Consider the following 14631-nt stretch of genomic DNA (forward strand, 5'->3'; position numbering starts at 1 on the left):
CCTGTACCCCATGTCAGAAAATCGTTACACCTTCTCTGACTGTAGCCTACAGGCATTTTCTATATTAGCAGGTTATGGTCAGGTGCAGGCATCAGATTTTCACTTTATCACATATAGTCAGGCGGTTGCGGATGTGTTATAAGCAATTAAACAAGCAAGCTGACCCGCGCACCACTAATGCATATTGTCATAAGACATTTTAACATGATTAAATAACACCAGGATAATTATTTGTATACATGTCCATAGTTTATTTTTATGCTCAACTTTACAAAGGTTTACCACAGTAAATTATGACGTTTTTTTTTTTTTTTTTAAATTACAGTTAAGTCCAACATTTAATTTCCTTATGTAACAAATCAAGATGACTCCTGTGTGACTAACAACACACCATAATGTAAGTCAAAAAGAAAAGGCATTGTCATTAGAAAACACAACATATTTTTCTGATTCACTCCACAGAAGGTAAGTTATTGTTTGAATGTATGCAGTTACATTCCTGTGGCCCATCATTAGGAAATAAGCCACATTATAATAATAAAAGTAATAATAATTGATTCATTTTATATGGCACTTTTCATTATGCACAGAATCTCAAAGTTGCTCAATTTAAAAACAAATTTGTTTGTGATCTGACAGATTCTTAAAACAACAGTGAATCAAGTCACAAAAATGTTCTAACTATTTTGGGTCAAATAAGTCTCCATAAATCTACATAACTGACAGAAGTTACAAAAAGGAAATCTTAAATTACACTACAGATGCAGTCACTCATACTTAATAACTGGAAAGTGAAATAAAACAGTTCATGCCATTCAGCTGAAATACAGTATACAGATGTAGGATCTTAATTTGAGCCTGTTTGCCACAGCAGGAAAATAATGCAGCAGCAATAGGAAATGTAAATTATCATGTGGATTATAATTAATGGACATGGTTGAAGGGGTTGATACATTTTTCGTAAGGGAAAACCAAGTCTGAAATGTAAAAGTGGAAATGACAAACTTTTAAAACCTCAAATATATTACACATTTTAAATGTTCCTGCATTACACGAAAGATCTCCTGCAAAAGGGTGGTCAAATTAAGATCCTACACCTGTATATTCATTCTCAATTTAGAACATTTTAGATCAATTGTTTTGCATCACGGTCTTAGATTCTTCTGATTATACAATGATGTGACTTAAACAATCATTTGGTGACATTAATTCAGTTTTGTCCCTGGGATCTAAGTTAACTCACTGTACACTTGTCATCTGTATGTTTTGTTTTCCAGTCCTCAAAGTCACGAGACATTTGATCATTGCCCAGTAACTTGTATATTTTCTCCATCAGCTCAATCACCTGCTGGTAGTCTGTCTTTGTGTTTTTGAACACATGTCTGCTCCCACAGCAACTTACTATTTCTTTCAGGTGAGTGTCAGCCTGATTGATGAACGTGTCAAGGCTCATATGTTTGAGGTCCTCTCCATTAGTAAAGAGGACACATGTTCTCTCTTTAAATCGTTCCATGTCAGAGAAGATACCTTTCAATTGTTTCAAGATCCCTCGTTCACCATCTGTGAATCGGCCAATCTGAATCACCAGTAAGTACACACTCAACCCTGTCTGACACCACGTTAAGCAATCCGCAATGTGTTTGCTTGGTTGTTTAAGACAATCATCAAAGAAATCTGGGGTATCAATGACCCTAACCTCTGTCCCTCCCATCTTCATATTTTCTACATGACACTCTTTTGTAACTGGTACAGAGCTTGCACTTGATGGGAAAATGTTTTTCTTCAGGATTGTGTTTCCACTTCTGCTCTTTCCAGTTCCTGTCTGTCCCAGTAGCACAATGTTCAAAATGTTGCTGGGATCGCTTTCATAGTTTCTTTTACCTGGTGAAACAATAATAGCAGCAATCGAGTTAGACATGGTTTCATCCAGCTTCAATATACCTTGCTTCTCAATTAGTTTACTGATGCTCTTAAAATGATTTAGGTTATATATTTAAAAAGTGAGAACAAGATATTACTTATAATTTATAGATTTTTTGTTAGCCCGAATGTGATTCAAATGGGTGCGAGGATAGTGAACCAAATTTTGTTATTTTTATACTGATGTCAAAAAATACAGCAGAATGTGCATGAGTTAAATTAGCCAAATGTTTAGAAATGTTAAAAAGCATATAGTGTATTTTGTATTGCATAGCGCAAGGAGTTCTACAGTTAAACTTGTGGCTTGATATAAAGACTCACGCAATGCAGGCTAGTATAGCTTGTGGTAAAGATTTCACTTATTGAGTCAATTCTACCCTGGGGCTTACCAGTCTTTGAGTTTCCAGATCTGCTTGCCGGCCCATCGTGATATCTGCCAGGATCACTGAACCTAAAGTATACAACCATGACAAATAATAGATTTTAGTACCTTTGACAATGTTAGAAAATAAAGAAAATGGAATTTGGTCAAATTAGAAAATAGAAAATAAAGAACGTATTGAATGCCATCACTTCTGACACCAATGTAATGAAACAGGCAGGGAGCAGTTCGATATCCGCGCTTCTAAACCCACGGTTTTTACAATATAATAGCTTTTAGTGATTTTGACAATATTAGAAAATAAATAATGTGTTGAATGTCATTTTGTTTTTACCTCTCATCTTGTGGTTTTGATTGGTCCCCGAATCTTGTTCCTCTGAACTCTTTTCCAAGATGACCATCATAGTCAATAGACCTAAGTACACCATAACACATATATAATAGCTTTTAGTGATTTTGATAATATTAGAGAATGTATTGAATGTCATTTGATTTTACCTCTCATCTTGTGGTTTTGATTGGTCCCCGAATCTTGTTCCTCTGAACTCTTTTCCAAGATGACCATCATAGTCAATAGACCTAAGTACACCATAACACATATATAATAGCTTTTAGTGATTTTGATAATATTAGAGAATGTATTGAATGTCATTTGATTTTACCTCTCATCTTGTGGTTTTGATTGGTCCCCGAATCTTGTTCCTCTGAACTCTTTTCCAAGATGACCATCATAGTCAATAGACCTAAGTACACCATAACACATATATAATAGCTTTTAGTGATTTTGATAATATTAGAGAATGTATTGAATGTCATTTGATTTTACCTCTCATCTTGTGGTTTTGATTGGTCCCCGAATCTTGTTCCTCTGAACTCTTTTCCAAGATGACCATCATAGTCAATAGACCTAAGTACACCATAACACATATATAATAGCTTTTAGTGATTTTGATAATATTAGAGAATGTATTGAATGTCATTTGATTTTACCTCTCATCTTGTGGTTTTGATTGGTCTCTGAATCTTGTTCCTCTGAACTCTTTTCCAAGATGACCATCATAGTCAATAGACCTAAGTACACCATAACACATATATAATAGCTTTTAGTGACTTTGACAATATTAGAAAAGAAAGAAAATGTAATTAATGTAATTTAGTCTTACATCTTTTGGGCCTTTCTCTTTTCCGACAGTGTTTCCTTTCTTTTTAGTACAACACTTTCACTGTAGTTTTCGTAGGTGTACTTGAAGAACTTACGGTCCATTCGTAACTTTTTGTGCAGATCATTATAATTGTTCAAGACTTCCAGGGGATATTTTATGTTTTGATTGATATAATGTTTCAGTGCAAAGATCTCATCCCTGCATGGTAACATAACTATCATGTTTGCTGTAATATTTTCTCCAAAGGTATCTTGTAGGTGAACAACTTGCTGTTTAACCTCCTCTGGTGTATCATGCCTATCTTGAATCACAAGCAGGGATATATGAAGGCCGGGGTATGAAAGTGCCATACAGTCGATAATTTGCTGGTCTGAATTATTGCCTTCTCCAAACATGTCTGGGGTGTTGATTGCAGCATATAATTGATTCTCTCTCCGCTCACATAGTTCCGTATCATCGTCAAAACCATCTCTTTCTTCTAGGATCAGATTTCCTATTGAACACTTTGGAGCTCCTTTCTTTCCAAACAGAACGATGGTTAATTTTTCTCCAGAACCTAGTTAAAACAATAAGAACAGTCTTAGATCGTAATGTTATACCATTGCAAGGGACACACAATGGAGTCTAAAAACGTTACCAAACCTCGACTAACCGGTGCCCCCGCACATTGACTCTGTACCGGTACCCCCTGTATATAGTCTCGCTATTGTTATTTTATTGCTGCTCTTTAACTACTTGTTACTTTTATTTCTTATTCTTATTCATATTGTTTAAACTGCATTGTTGGTTAAGAGCTTGTAAGTAAGCATTTCACTGTAAGGTCTACTACACAAATCAAATCAAATGTATTTATATAGCCCTATATAGCTATATAGCTGATATAGCTGATATCTCAAAGTGCTGTGCAGAAACCCAGCCTAAAACCCCAAACAGCAAGCAATGCAGGTGTTGAAGCACATCATTCCCACCTTCTGGGAGAATGTTTTAACTAGGTTCTGGAGAACCTGTTGTACACCTGTTGTATTCAGCGCATGTGACAAATAACATTTGATTTGATTTTGAACAGTATTCCAGAACATATTTAAACCATATTGAGCAACATTTTCTTTCTGCTACACACCAGTAAAATCCTGTTTTCATTATGTATTACTCCAGAAAAAATGACTGTTTTCCAAAGACACTAAACTGTATCCAGCCTAAAAATAAAATGTGTAACACTGCACAAAACACAACCTGAAGTGATTCAGCAATTGTACAATTCTGGCCAATAAATAGTTTTTTTTTTTATCAAAAAGCGTTATAGGCATATGACTAAAACTGTAGATTTGTAACTTTGCGGGTTACTTTTTTTTAAACAGATGTGAGCTCAACTTTGCAGAGATGTGTGCCTTTGGTGTACAGCGTTTAAATGAGAAAAATGTTGCCCATATGTCCACATTGTTTAACTCATTGGAGCAGTGTCTGCTTTTTAAGTTATTTTGTCAATACGTTCTTCAAACTAAATGTTGTTAAATAAATCACATAGATCCTTAGAAGTATGAACACATGAGAGTAGAAATTACATATTTACTGGGTTGACATCTCTTTATAAAAAGTAAAATAGTGGCTTATGGCGGTTGATGATTTTAGAATGAGAAAAATTGCACTTACCTGTCATTTTCCTCTTCTCGTTTTGCAGCAATCGCCACTGGATTACGAAACCTGAAAAAAAAAAAGAAATAGGGAGGTTTTCAACTCGTCTCTGCAAGTCTAAAAGGAATGTTTCGCATCCCATTTATATACTGAGTTGAATAGAGGTATGGTCAATCGTGTGGGCGGTTTTAAGGGAGCTTGATAGATAAAACACAGACAAGTTGCACCTTTCCACTTCATCCAACTCTATTAAGACAAGATGGGTGGCGGCAGCTCTATACCAGAAGGTGAGAATGACTTTCTTTCACTTTTTTGCAATGAGGTGAAGTTAGCTCTATATTAGCCTAGGCAGCTGATCGTGCAGATCTAGCGACTATACTCGATCTTCTAGGTTGATCCCCATTCCCGGTATTCAGTAATACACGTGTCCTCCCCTGTGGACCGGCTCGTACATAAAGGATCCTCCATTCATGCTGAAAATGCATAATTTTCCTCCTTAACTATCTTTAATGGCGAGAAGGTGGGGGGAAAATGCCCACTTTCTTCATGAAACAACATTATCCACCACAATTTAGGATGTTTCACATCATGTTCAGCCATGGGTGCGCAACACCCTAAATTGTCCGATAATTGTGTTTCATAAAAAAAGTATTGCTATTGGTTCAGAGATCTCACCAGTCCAATCCAATGCATATGTAGTTATATTTTATTAATTGAGGGGGGGGGGGGGGGGGGGGGGGGGGGTCTATTTTCAATTAATTTAATTTGAATTATATATATAAAATAGTTGCTTAACTTCAATAGCTTCCACCCCATATCACTTTCATGAATGCACCCAACTGCTATGGGTTCATGGACCTTGTCTATACAATCTATGGCAATTAGTTTTGTATTGTTTGACTTTGGCTTATTTATATGAAGTTAAATTTATGTTATATGCTTTACTTTATATGAAAAATACTTCTGTAACTTCAGGAGCATCCACGCCATATAATTTTTATTAACACAACCACCTGATATTGGTTCAGGGACCTCACCTGTCCAATCCATAGGAATTACTTTAGTATTTTTAGATTTTGTCTATTTTGTTTATACATTTTCATTGAATTTACATGAGAAGTACTTTCTTAAAACTTCAATAGCTTCCACCCCATGTCACTTGCACAAATACAACCAACTGCTATTGGTTCAGGGACATGTCTGTACAATCTAAGGGAATTACTTTTGTAGTTTTTGACTTCAGCTATTCTCTATGAAATGTATTGAATTATATGTCCCAAAAAATGCTTCCTTTAATCTTCAATACCTTCCACCCCATATGACTTTCATGAATACAACCAACTGCTATTGGATCAGGGACCATGTATGTACGGAAATTACTTTAGTATTTTTGACTTTCGCGGTTTTCAATGAATTCAAATGGACTTGAAATAAAAGATACTTCCTTAAAACGTAAATTACTTCCACCAAATGACTTTTATGAAAGAAAAAAAGCTGTAAGTTGCAGTGGGATATCTTTGGATATCTAAAGAGGGTCATAGTTACTCCTGCCTTTTATCTCCGCTTCATTGAATTGAATGAGAGCGCTCCGGAGCCCCAGAGTTGGGGGGGAGGGTCAGGGAGTCCTGTGGCCGCACAGGGAGGGGGCGACACACATACAGTCGCCAGGGGACTCTGGGGCCACCCCAGGGACCCTGCTCTGCCCCCTGAATGAGAGTGTCACTCACCCAGCCCCAGCACCATTCCTCAGCCAGCCCTCCACACACCAGAGACCCAGTAGGCCAAAAAAAATGGGGTCAGAACTGCCAATCTCTACAGAAAATGCTTGCTCTGCCACCGTGAAGGACAGTGTCACTCACACAGCTACTCACATGGGCCTTCTCTCTGGTGACCTGGTGACCTCTCCCCCTCCAGGCCTCTAAATCTACACTCCCTGGCTGCACTGCCAGCTCTCTCCCTGGGCTATGAGAGTACAGCTTACTCTCACTCAGACCTCTATAGTCCCTCTGCCAGGAACCACGGGCACCTGGTGCTCTCGGCACGTTTGGAGAGCAACAGAGGAGAGGAGAGCAACACTTTAGCTATATTTCGTATCCAAAAAGAAAATACGACACCAAATTGAAAAAACAAGCGGTGCAACTTGTTCACTATTAAAAGCTGATTCAGAATATGTTATTTATATCATTCTTGCACGTTCCATTGAAGAGGTATTGATGAGAAAAGTCAGAAAATGTTATATATAGCTAACTACACTGTAGCTTTTCAGTTGTTTCTTTAGTTTCACACAGGAAACATTGTTGAGTGTATGAATCAAATTTCTTCCACCACAAGAAGAAGAATGTTTAGCAGGACATTTGTTTTTACTGAATAGGTCACTAAGCATTAATTCTTTCTTTTTAGGTCCTGACCTGAGAATTGTGATGATTGGGAAAACTGGTGTGGGGAAAAGTGCTGTTGGAAACACAATTTTGGGCAAAAACATATTCAAATCTCATCCCAGCGCTAACTCTGTGACTGGGACTTGTGAAAAGCATCAACTTCGAGAGAGTGAAAGGTGGATTCATGTGGTGGATACACCAGGGATTTTTGATACAGCCAAAAAAGCTGCAGTTATCAAAAACGAGATAGTGAAGTGTATTCAGGTTTCAAGCCCTGGTCCTCATGTCTTCTTGCTGGTGATCCAGGTGGGCAGACTCACCAAAGAGGAGCAGAATTCGATTGAGGCCCTGGAGGAAATCTTTGGACCAGAGGCCTCCAATCACATGATTGTACTGTTTACTCGTGGGGATGAACTTCAGGGTCAAACAATACAAAAGTATGTAAGCACCGGTCATCCAAAGCTTCAAGAAGTGATTCAACGATGTGGCAACAGATTCCATGTTTTCAACAACAGAGATGGGAATAGAAGTCAAGTTGTTGAGCTGATCAAAAAGATTGATGACATGGTGGCAGGAAATGGAGGAAAGCACTTCACTGAGAAAATGTATCAGGAGGCAGAGAGAATGATTAAACAGCAAAATATGACAAGGGAATTGGCAGAACTCCAAATATACGATTTCACATTCCTTGCTGAATTACTGCAGAGAGTCATTGAATTTAAAAAAATACTTGATTTAGAAGATGACTAATAAGTAAGCATAGCTGTGGCTATTTCCTCTCCACGAGGAACACAATCTGTGACTACTGCCACTTATGTGAATTATGATATCTTAAGCATTTAGCTTATTGTCGTATAATATAGTACTTGAGTAGGACATCTCTCCTTCTCTAATCAACATTTTTCTTTATTATTTGAGATGAACATTAATTAAAATGCTATATATAAAAATTCAGAATGTAGTGAATACAATATGAAGAGAAAGGTGAAAATGAACTGTTGTATGACATGCTGATTGAGCTCTAAGCTTACGGGAGCACTCAAATGAAGTCATGGTGGTATGAAAATCAAGCATAATCTAACTAAAAAAGATATGTATTTCTGTAAAGAGATTGTTTGTTTAATGTTTCACCTAATCAGATACACTGTCATGAACATGCCATATTGGTTAATAATAAGGCGTGCAATGCTATACTGAACAAAAATATGAACGTAACATGCAACAATTTCAACGTTTTTACTCAGTTACAGTTCATATAAGGAAATCAGTCAATTGAAATAAATTAATTAGGCCCTAATCTATGGATTTTACATAACTGGGCAGGGGCACAGCACTGCACTTACACAAATTACTGATGATTGGTTGAAGGAAATTGATAGTAAGAAGATTGTGGGAGCTGTACGGTTAGTTTTCAGAGCAGCCTTTGATATTATTGACCATAACCTGATGTTAAGAACTTATGTTTTATGGCTATGCAACCTCTGCCATATCGTCAATTCAGAGCTATCTATCTAATATAACTCAGACTCTTTAACGGAAGCCTCTCTAATGTCAAACATGCAGGATGTGGTGTACCGCAGGGCATCTTTCTAGGCCCTCTACTCTTTTCTGTTTTTACCAATAAACTGCCACTGGCATTAACACAAAGCCTGTGTGTCCATGTATGCTAATGATTCAACCATATACTTGTCAGCAACCACAGCTAATGAAGTCACTGAAACCCTTAACAAGGAGTTGCAGTCAATTTTGGAATGGTTGGCCAGTAATAAACTGGTCTCTGAATCTAAGAGCATTATATTTGGTACAAATCCTTCCCTAAGTTTTAGACTTCACCTCAGCTGAATCTGGTAATGAATGGTGTGGCTGTTGAACAAGTTGAGGAGACTAAATTACTTATTGTTACCTTAGATGGTAAACTGTCATCGTTAAAACATATAGATTCATTGGTTGGGGAGAGGTCTGTCCATAGTAAAGATATTTTGTTTTGACACCACACTCCAAAAAGCAAGTACAGGATTTAGTTTTGTCTTATCTTGATTATTGTCCAGCCATGTGGTCAAGTGCTGCAAAGAAAGACCCAGTTAAGCTGCAGTTGTCCCAGAACAGAACATCTTGCTCTTCATTGTAATCTGAGGGATAATATAAATACTATGGATGCCAGTCTCTCTTTGCTAAGAGTTGATGAGAGTGACTGCATCAAGAAACATGAATGTGTTAAATTCAAAATTGTTTGCATGGTCAACTTATACACAGCTCTGACACACACACCCCACCAGACATGCCACCAGGGGTGTTTTCACAGTCCCCAAATCCAGAACAAATTCAAGAAAGCGTAGAGTATTATATAGAACCATCATTACATGGAACTCGCTTCCATCTCATATTTCTCAAATGAACAGCAAACCTGGTTTAAAGAAACGGATAAAGCAACATCTCACGCCACAATGCCTCTCCCCTATTTGACCTAGATATTTTGTGTGTATGTGTTGATATGTAGGCCATGTGTGCTGTTTTTATATTTATGCAGTTCTGTCCTTGAGCTCTTCTTGTTTATTGATGTTCTGTATTATGTCATGTTTTGCGGGGACCCCAAGAAGAGTAGCTCCTGCTTTCGACAACAGCTAATGGGGATCCTAATAAAATACTAAATACCAATTAAACGGTGTAATAAGATGATGTATTCACAAAAAAATGGTTATGTTGATCTATTTTAAGAAAATATTTACATTAATTGTGAGATGAACAGCCATTAATGTCTAAACCGCTGGCAACAAAAGTGAGTACACCCCTAGACAACCCTTTGGACATTTTCACTTAGGGGTGTACTCACTTTTGTTGCCAGCGGTTTAGACATTAATGTCTGTGTTTTGAGTTATTTTGAGGGACAGCAAATTTACACTGTTATACAAGCTGTACACTCACTACTTTACATTGTAGCAAAGTGTCCTTTCTTCAGTGTTGTCACATGAAAAGACATACTCAAATATTTACAAAAATGTGAGGGGTGTACTCACTTTTGTGATATACTGTATATACAGTGGGGAGAACAAGTATTTTATGCACTGCCGATTTTGCAGGTTTTCCTACTTACAAAGCATGTAGAGGTCAGTACTTTTTCTCATAGGAGAGACGGAATCTATAAAGCAAAAATCCAGAAAATCACATTGTATGATTTTTAAGTAATTAATTTGCATTTTATTGCATGACATAAGTATTTGATCACCTACCAACCAGTAGCAGGACTAGTATACCTTCTATTGCAGGAGCAGGGCTGGTAAACCTTCTACAACAGGAGCAGGGCTAGTACACCTTCTATAGGGTTAGTAAACCTTCTACAACAGGAGCAGGGCTACTACACCTTCTACTACAGGAGCAGGGCTATTTCACCTTCTATAGGGTTAGTAAACCTTCTACAACAGGAGCAGGGCTAGTACACCTTAGTGCAGGAGCAGGGCTATTTCACCTTCTATAGGGTTAGTAAACCTTCTACAACAGGAGCAGGGCTACTACACCTTCTACTACAGGAGCAGGGCTATTTCACCTTCTATAGGGTTAGTAAACCTTCTACAACAGGAGCAGGGCTAGTACACCTTAGTGCAGGAGCAGGGCTATTTCACCTTCTATAGGGTTAGTAAACCTTCTACAACAGGAGCAGGGCTACTACACCTTCTACTACAGGAGCAGGGCTATTTCACCTTCTATAGGGTTAGTAAACCTTCTACAACAGGAGCAGGGCTACTACACCTTCTACTACAGGAGCAGGGCTATTTCACCTTCTATAGGGTTAGTAAACCTTCTACAACAGGAGCAGGGCTACTACACCTTCTACTACAGGAGCAGGGCTATTTCACCTTCTATAGGGTTAGTAAACCTTCTACAACAGGAGCAGGGCTACTACACCTTCTACTACAGGAGCAGGGCTAGTTCACCATCTACAGGGCTATCATTTAGGACCTTTAAAGTTGAAGTGACACATCCATAACCTGAGCGGAAACCAGATATGAAAAACGCAATAAAATGCAAATTAATTACTTAAAAATCCTACAATGTGATTTTCTGGATATTTTTTTTCCCTCATTTTGTCTGTCATAGTTGAAGTGTACCTATGATGAAAATTACAGGCCTCTCTCATCTTTTTAAGTGGGAGAACTTGCACAATTGGTGGCTGACTAAATACTTTTTTGCCCCACTGTATTCCAGTCTGTGCTCGATAAACAGTCCTGTAGCTTAGCATTTGTGTCGTCTGACCACTTCCGTATTGAGCGGGTCACTGGTACTTCCTTTAGTTTTTGCTTGTAAGCAGGAATCAGGAGGATAGAATTATGGTCAGATTTACCAAATGGAGGGCAAGGGAGAGCTTTTCACATGTGTCTTCGTGTGGAGGTAGTAAAGGTAGTCTACAGTTTTTTTTCCTCTGGTTGCACATGTGACGTGCTGGTAGATATTAGGTCAAATGTATTTAAGTTTTCTTGTATTAAAGTCCCCAGCCACTAGGAGCGCGCCTCTGGATGAGCATTTTCTTGTTTGCTTATGACCTTATACAGCTGATTGAGTGCGGTCTTAGTGTCAGCATCGGATTGTGGAGGTAAATAGACAGCTACGGAAAATATAGATGAACACTCTCTTGGTAAATAGTGTGGTATACAGCTTATCATGAGGTACTCTATCTCAAGCTAGCAAAACCTTTAGACTTCTATAATATTAGATTTTGCGCATCAGCTGTTATTGACAAATAGACACAGACCAGCACCCCTCATCTTACCCGAGGTAGCTGTTCTGTCTTGCCAATGCACAGAAAACCTAGCCAACTGTATATTTTCCATGTTGTCGTTCAGTCACGAAACACAAGATATTACAGTTTTGAATGTCCGATTGGTAGGATAGTCTCAAAGGGAGCTAATCCAGTTCTCCAGTGATTGCACGTTGGCCAATAGGACGGATGGTAGAGACCGTAAAACGGCAGCCATCTCCTCCCGAGTCAAGGTTAGAAAACTAGCTAGCGCTCTGTAGAATGTGCTATGGTTACTAGTTAGCTAGCTAGCCTGGTTGGGAGGCCTAACAAAAACGGCAACTAACGTTTGCTACCAAGCTAGCTACAGTTAGCCTTAGCCATATATAGCTCTTCAGTTAGCTAGCTAGCCAACACTTGGCTAGGTAGCTGAAAAATGCTAGCCAGATGCTAGCTAGCAGAATTAATGTATCCCCACCAACAACAAAAAAAACAACAGCATGGAATATATACTTTTTCTCTCCTTCACGTTTTTGTCTCGTCTACAACACTTATTTTTTTGCACACTGATCTACAGATCCCATTCTTTTTCAAAGGGACACTTTCAAGGTCATAGTTATTTGAGTGTATTGCGCAGATGGGCAGACATTAAGGTTTTATTGGCGGACAACATCCCGAATGGTGTACCGCCAATGGTATATCGCCGCAACCTTCTGGGTGGGGTGAAAACTGAGAAACTTTAACAACATAAAATAAAATACAAATAGTATTAATTAAAAAACATAACAAAAGTCAATGTCCTCCACTTACTGAAATATACTCAGATCCCTAAACAGGCTCTGGGTCCTGAGATGGGGATCATCTTCAGTCAGTTTTCCTGCAATCTGTTAATCTGTTAATTCCTGAAGACCCAAAAACCTTGCAGCCGCAGATACAATTATGTCCTGCTTTTTGGATTTCCTGCTCATTTGGGCAGTACCATTATTCACTTGCTCAATAAATGCCATTAAATACCTTCATTAGCTTCATTATCAGTGTATCTGTATCCTTCAACTGATGAACGACATTCTGAATCTCAATTGGCTGCTGTGCATCTACTGCCATAGCTTCCTCAGCTCTACTCTCTCCAACAATTTCCTGCGCCTCCGTATAGGAGACCTGCTGTACAACCCAGATCGGTGCTTCTTCAAACTCCTTCACCATAGCAGGGCACTCCAGGAATTCGGCAATGTGATTTCCACCACAATTGCAACACCGTAAATCATTTCCATCATTCACCAACATATTTTGCTCCGTCACCACACACTTGATACATGACGACACCTTTTGCAATTTCGACACTGTAAAGGTTCATTCACAAACACTCTCACTGCATATCTTATATATCTCAGCTTCACATGAGTAGTCAGGTACTCTTCTTCAAACATCAGTAACACCAATTGTCTTTCCTCCTTCTTTCCATCTACTACACGGTTTAGACAACGTGCTCCAACCACTCCTGAAATCTGCTTAGTCAGATAACTAGTCACAATTTACAACAAGACTCCAGATATAACACCTTTTATTGGTGCTTTGTTCCCAAAATCAAAACTCTCCACTTCAGATCCTGATAATTTATAGAGCCACAATGCCTTCTTCTTCTGCTCTTTCAAAACGCAGGAAATCAAAACAAAACCACTCCTGGTCACTCTTACTGACTCTACCTTTCCTAATGTCTCCTTAATAACCATTTCATGCGTGAATTCCAAATATCTCTAACGGTCGTCCCAGCGTGAGTTTTTTTATACATGTGATATGAGAACGTTCTCTCCATTCCAGAATGTGATTGTTACGCAACAGTACATTTAATCCACGCTGCCCTCAAACCAAGGCATGCAGCCTGTTTTTATTTATAGGCTGTTTTCAACTTGTCAATTTCAAATTAGTTTTTTATTTTCTAAGAACAGTTTGAATTGAGGTGTGTTCCGCCTCCTCATCCATTCACATAAAAGTAATCATTTTTACTTTTGTAGACCAATTACATTTGTTTTACATTTCTGACCCAGACAAAATTCTCAAAGCACTTCCCAATTGTTTGTGCAGTTCAAGTCTGCAGACATGTGCGCATCTCCCATCCTGCACATGTGTTGACATTTTCCATCTGTTGCCTGCATCACAGTCATAGATGTTTTCATTACCAATAATAAGTGGAAATGTGTGCGTCTCTATCAAAGTAAGTAAGTAATATTCCTGTGTATATTCCTTATAACCATAGACACATGAGGTAACGTTACTCATTTCATAACCTTTATGGTGTTATACTCAATGCTTAGGTAGCTAGCTACATTCTACTATTAACTCTGGAAAACAATGCTAATTGTGTCAGAGAAGTATTAACTTGTGCTGTATTTTGAAGCTACCCTGGCCTTATGACTCCCAAGTGGTGCA

General features: G+C 38.3%; 2 protein-coding genes across 3 annotated transcripts; one reads left to right on the forward strand and one right to left on the reverse strand.

The window, feature by feature from the left end:
• Positions 1-227: 227 nt before the first annotated feature.
• On the reverse strand, positions 228-5270 carry LOC118942884 (GTPase IMAP family member 8-like). 2 transcript variants are annotated; one of them, XM_036956946.1, is made up of 9 exons: positions 5116-5270; positions 3466-4021; positions 3293-3373; positions 3129-3209; positions 2965-3045; positions 2801-2881; positions 2637-2717; positions 2310-2371; positions 228-1881 (listed from the first exon to the last, which is right to left on the reverse strand). In XM_036956946.1, the coding sequence occupies exons 1-9, from the start codon at positions 5237-5239 to the stop codon at positions 1235-1237; spliced, it is 1794 nt and encodes a 597-aa protein (XP_036812841.1). In that variant the 5' UTR covers positions 5240-5270; the 3' UTR covers positions 228-1234. The 2 variants fall into 2 exon arrangements, with proteins under 2 accessions (XP_036812841.1, XP_036812842.1); XM_036956947.1 differs by lacking the exons at positions 2637-2717; positions 2801-2881; positions 2965-3045; positions 3129-3209.
• On the forward strand, positions 5242-9122 carry LOC118942885 (GTPase IMAP family member 7-like). Its single transcript, XM_036956948.1, has 2 exons — positions 5242-5384; positions 7498-9122. The coding sequence occupies exons 1-2, from the start codon at positions 5357-5359 to the stop codon at positions 8223-8225; spliced, it is 756 nt and encodes a 251-aa protein (XP_036812843.1). The 5' UTR covers positions 5242-5356; the 3' UTR covers positions 8226-9122.
• Positions 9123-14631: the final 5509 nt, after the last annotated feature.

The sequence above is a fragment of the Oncorhynchus mykiss genome, chromosome 21 (assembly GCF_013265735.2).
Source record: "Oncorhynchus mykiss isolate Arlee chromosome 21, USDA_OmykA_1.1, whole genome shotgun sequence".
NCBI classification, from domain to species: domain Eukaryota; kingdom Metazoa; phylum Chordata; class Actinopteri; order Salmoniformes; family Salmonidae; genus Oncorhynchus; species Oncorhynchus mykiss.

What these genes read in the sequence shown, in the direction of transcription:
- LOC118942884 (XM_036956946.1), bottom strand. Translation starts at nt 5,239, where the DNA reads ATGGGATGCGAAACATTCCTTTTAGACTTGCAGAGACGAGTTGAAAAC. An exon ending in AAGAGAAAGGCCCAAAAGAT is followed by an intron (nt 3,374 to 3,465) that starts GTAAGACTAAAT and finishes TGGTGTACTTAG; the next exon opens with GTCTATTGACTATGATGGTC. An exon ending in TCAAAACCACAAGATGAGAG is followed by an intron (nt 3,046 to 3,128) that starts GTAAAATCAAAT and finishes TGGTGTACTTAG; the next exon opens with GTCTATTGACTATGATGGTC.
- LOC118942885 (XM_036956948.1), top strand. Translation starts at nt 5,357, where the DNA reads ATGGGTGGCGGCAGCTCTATACCAGAAG. An exon ending in CGGCAGCTCTATACCAGAAG is followed by an intron (nt 5,385 to 7,497) that starts GTGAGAATGACT and finishes CTTTCTTTTTAG; the next exon opens with GTCCTGACCTGAGAATTGTG.